Source organism: Dipodomys ordii, unplaced genomic scaffold, assembly GCF_000151885.1.
Source record: "Dipodomys ordii isolate 6190 unplaced genomic scaffold, Dord_2.0 Scaffold49, whole genome shotgun sequence".
Classification (NCBI taxonomy): Eukaryota; Metazoa; Chordata; class Mammalia; order Rodentia; family Heteromyidae; genus Dipodomys; species Dipodomys ordii.
In genome coordinates this window covers 10,640,733-10,645,136 of record NW_012267265.1, presented here as the reverse complement: position 1 = coordinate 10,645,136, position 4,404 = coordinate 10,640,733, and the positions used below count along the sequence as shown (strand labels likewise).

The window sequence follows — 4,404 nt, the reverse complement described above, 5'->3', positions numbered from 1 at the left end:
TTACATGGGCAAGATAATGAGTACATTTCTTATCAAGCATTGCAGCCTCCTCCTTTGTTTACCCTTCACATCCCTTCCCAGCCTCCCCCCGCCCCCCCACCCAATCCCCCCCTCATTTTTTTGTTTTATGCAACTATTTTATTTGTCAAGGATTCCCACATAAACTTGCTTTAAAATAAAATATGTTGTAGCCGAGCGCCAGTGGTTCAAACCTGTAATCCTAGCTACTCAGGAGGCTGAGATTTGAGGACTGTGGTTCAAAGCCAGCCCCGGCAGAAAAGTCCCCGTGAGATGCTTATCTCCAATTAACCACTCAAAAACTGGAAGAAGCACTCTGGCTCAAGAGGCTCAAGGACAGCACCCAGGCCCGGAGATCAAGCCCCACAAGTGACATCAACTACTCCCTAGGAGTAGCTGGGAGTGATGGCTTCTGCCTGTAGTGTCAGCTACTCAAGAGGCTGAGGTAGGGAGATTGCTTGAGCCTAAGAGTTCAAGGCCAATGCAGTTAAGACCCTCATCTCAAAGAAAAATAAAACCACAATAGTCTTGCTACTCACCTAAAGTAACATCTGTCAGAAACAAGATGTTGTTGGTGGAGCACCCAATGCTGTTTGCAATCTTTCGGTAACTTTCACTCTCCACCTTGTGTCCAATCTTGGTATCAAAGTGACCATCAACAAGCTGAACAAAGAAAAGGAGACTAACATTACATATACACTTGCAAGCCATCAAATTGTTTTAGCAAGCATCTCTTTTCTCTGCAACACATGACCCTCACAGTGACTTCATTCTTTCTGTTAATTTTCACTGAAAACCCATCCAGAGAACTTTATGGAGCTTAGAAAAGTAAATGTAAAGATTTTATGTTACTAAGCTGGTTTGAACCCAGGACTTAGGCTATGTCCCTGAGCTTTTGTGGTCAAGGCTAGCTAGCACTCTACCACTTCCAGCTATTTTGGAGATTAATTGGAAATAAGATATTTATTGGAGATAAGAGTCTCACGGACTTTCTTGCCTAGGCTAGCTTCTAACCTTGATCCTAAGATCTCAGCCTTCTGAGTAGCCAGGATTACAGGTGTGTGCCATCAATACCACACTAGTTCTTTTAACTTTTAAAAAGCTCAGACTGACTTTACTTATTTTCTTTCTCAGTTTGTTTTAATGAAGAATAAATTTTTTATATTAAACTCAGTAAGCAATTATCACATCCTATATAGTTTCATCTTAGAACAGAAAAGAAGTGTTCCCCTGTATTCAGACAACTGTCTTCACCTCAAGGGATGAATTATTGGCTTAATATTTAATACAGATGACAAAAAGCAGAAAATTCACATGTGACAACCTCCATAGTCCAAGTGTTCTCTGCATATACTAAGGGTTCAAAAGTACTTACTTTAGGGATGAGGATATAGTTCAGTGGTACACCACTTTATTAATATGTGATAAGGCCTTGGGTTCAAGCTCTCGCACCCCCACTCCAACTTAAAGTCAGTTGGCTGAGTTAGTGTCACATCTCAATATGTTTAATGAGGGGCCCAGTTTTCTTACATAATGATGCTGTTTCTTCCAAATAAAATACATATCTTTCCACAGTATCAGATAAAAATAAATCTACTAAGTGCTCTGCTATGTTCAAGATATCTTTACAGGCCTGGGAATGAAGCTCAGTAGTAGAACATTTGCCCAGCAAGTACAGTCTGGGTTTAATCATCAACACCCTACCACCACCAAAAAAAAAAAAAAAAAAGAAAAGAAAAAAAATCTTTATGCATTTCTTAAAACTAATTCTTTTTTGCATCTTAACTAATTTTTATTTTACAACTTTTTCAAGACACAGTGTAAATTTCATTAGCTTCTATAGAAGCTGTAAATACAATACAATGAAAAGTTTTCTTCCTTACTGATTTTAAATAAAGAAGCAGTCTGAGTTTCATTTGGCTTATTGACTGTCTAGTATTGACAAGGGAGTTGTTTACATGCTGGCTCAGCACTAGCATGTAGAAACATGTATATGTGTTTTTATATATGATAACTGCTTTCCTTCATCAGAATCACTCCAAGTGAATGCTTAAATATAGACTTCTGACCTTGCTCTAGACATGCCAATTCAGATCGTTTAAGAAACAAGGCCCAGAAATCTAACAGCCTCACTATGTGTCCAGGCTTGCCTCAAACTCCTATATAGCCCAGGCTAGTCTTGAACTTAGCCTCCGAGTGCTGAGGTACAGGCCACCACTACTGGCTTGTAATCTACATTTTAAACAAATTCCCTCGGTGATTCTTATGCACAATTCAAAAATCGGTACCACACAAAACATATTCCATATAAGGTATTCCTCAGTTTTTCTACTTTGTGTATGTGTATATATGCTGGTACTGGAGCTTGAACTTAATGCTTTATTTACATTCTCACTTTTTTTTCTTTGTTTAACCCAAACCTAGAGCTACACCTCTACTTCTAGCTTTCTGCTGATTTACTAGAGCTCACAGTTTCTTAGATTTTACTGCTTCAGTTGGATTTGAACCATGAACTTCAGTTCTCAGTCTCCAGAGTAGCTAGCATTACAGGTGTGCTGGCTCCATTTCTTTTTTTAATAACCAATTTAACACACACACACGCGCGCGCGCACGTGCAAGCACGCACTCAAGTATCTGAATGCTGATTTAGCTTACAACTGTAGTACATTGATTTATCATTGAACCTCATGATTTGATAGTGTCAAAATGAGTAAGCTGGGGCTGGGAAGGTGGCTCAGTGGTAGAGTGCTTGCCTTGCATGCATGAGGCCTTGGGTTCAATTCCTCAGCACCATATAAACAGAAAGAAGCCAGAAGTGGTGCTGTGCCTCAAGTGATAGATCATTAGCCTTGAGCTGAAGAGCTGAGGGACAGCACCCAGGCCCAGAGTTCAGGCCCTGTGACCGACAAAAAACAAAACAAAACAAACAAACAAAAGCGAGTAAGCCAAGTCAGGCACTGGTGGCTCACGCCTGTAATCCTAGCTACTCAGGAGGCTAAGATCTAAGGATCACAGTTCAAAGCCAGCTGGGGTAGAAAAGTCTGTGAGACTCTTATCTTCACTCAACCACCAGAAAATGAGATGTGTCATTGTGGCTCAAATAGTAGAGTGCTGGCTTTGAGGTGAAGACCTCAGGGACAGTAACCAGTTCCCATGACTAACGAAAACTAAAAATAAAGGGGCTCTAGGAAGTTGGCTCAGTGGTAGAATGCTTGCCTCTCATGCATGAGGCCCTGGGTTCAATATCTCAGCACCACATAAGCAGAAAAAAGCTGAAGTGGAGCTGTGGCTCAAATGGTAGGGCGCTAGCCTTGAGCTGAAGAGCTGAGGGACAGCGCCCAAGCCCAGAGTTCAGGCCCCACGACCAGACCCAAAAAAAAAAAAGTGTCATATTTTTAAATATACCATAAAGCCTGAGGTAGACAGATCAAAGTAGGGAGTGGGGACCTCCTACTAACCATAGGCTGAATGACAGGCACAACTGCTTCAACTATTTTAGACTTCACTCTGTGCTCCTCCCCCGTCCTTCTTTTCCAGAAGCTATAATTGACTTCATACTATTAAATACTTTGGTACTGGTTCATAGTGACTTCACCTTCTTAACTGAACAACACCCTGCCGTCATGTCCTGTCTGCATGTTCTTTCTTACAATAATACTGCGAAGTCATTCTGCTTCCTATTCCTGTGACTTTAGTGTATACATGGGTATAGTACATATACGTATACAGGTACATACAAGGAAGCATGACTGAGGAGTGAAAATATGCAGTCTTTCCAGTATCATCTCCTCACACACTTTCCTTAAGAATTAGTAAATGGAGGGGGAGGGGGAGGCTGGGAAGGGATGTGAAGGGTAAACCAAAGGAGGAGGCTGCAATGCTTGGTAAGAAATGTACATATTATCCTGCCCATGTAATTGTAACCCCTCTGTACAGTATGTTCACAAATAATAAATAAATAAATAAATAAATAAAGAGGAAAAAAAAAAGAATTAGTAAATGGAGAAGGGAGGTGGGCCAAGTAGTTTGTTTTTTGTGCCAATACTAGAACTTGAATTTGGGGTCTGGGTACTGTTCCTTAGTTTTTTCACTCAGGACTGGTGCTCCACCCCTTGAGCCATCTCCATTTCCAGTTTTTTGCTACTTAATTAGAGAGAACAGTCTCACAGACTTTCCTGCCCAGGCTAGCTTCAAAGCTCTAATCCTCAGATCCCTGGGGAGCTAGGATTACAGGTGTGAGCCACCAGCACTAGGTTTCATTTTTTTGTTTTTTAATTTTTGTTTTTATTTTTTGTACAGAGGGGTTACAATTACATGGGCAAGATAATGAGTACATTTCTTATCAAGCATTGCAGCCTCCTCCTTTGTTTACCCTTCACATCCCTT

General features: G+C 40.8%; 1 protein-coding gene across 1 annotated transcript in view; it reads right to left on the bottom strand.

Moving 5' to 3' along the window:
* The window catches only part of Enoph1 (enolase-phosphatase 1), a 31,767-nt gene that overhangs the window by 8,478 nt on the left and 18,885 nt on the right, over positions 1-4,404 (bottom strand). Inside the window, exon 5 of the mRNA XM_013020108.1 lies at positions 558-681. Within this exon, the coding sequence (XP_012875562.1) occupies positions 558-681 (124 nt within the window). The remainder of the gene's footprint in view (positions 1-557; positions 682-4,404) is intronic.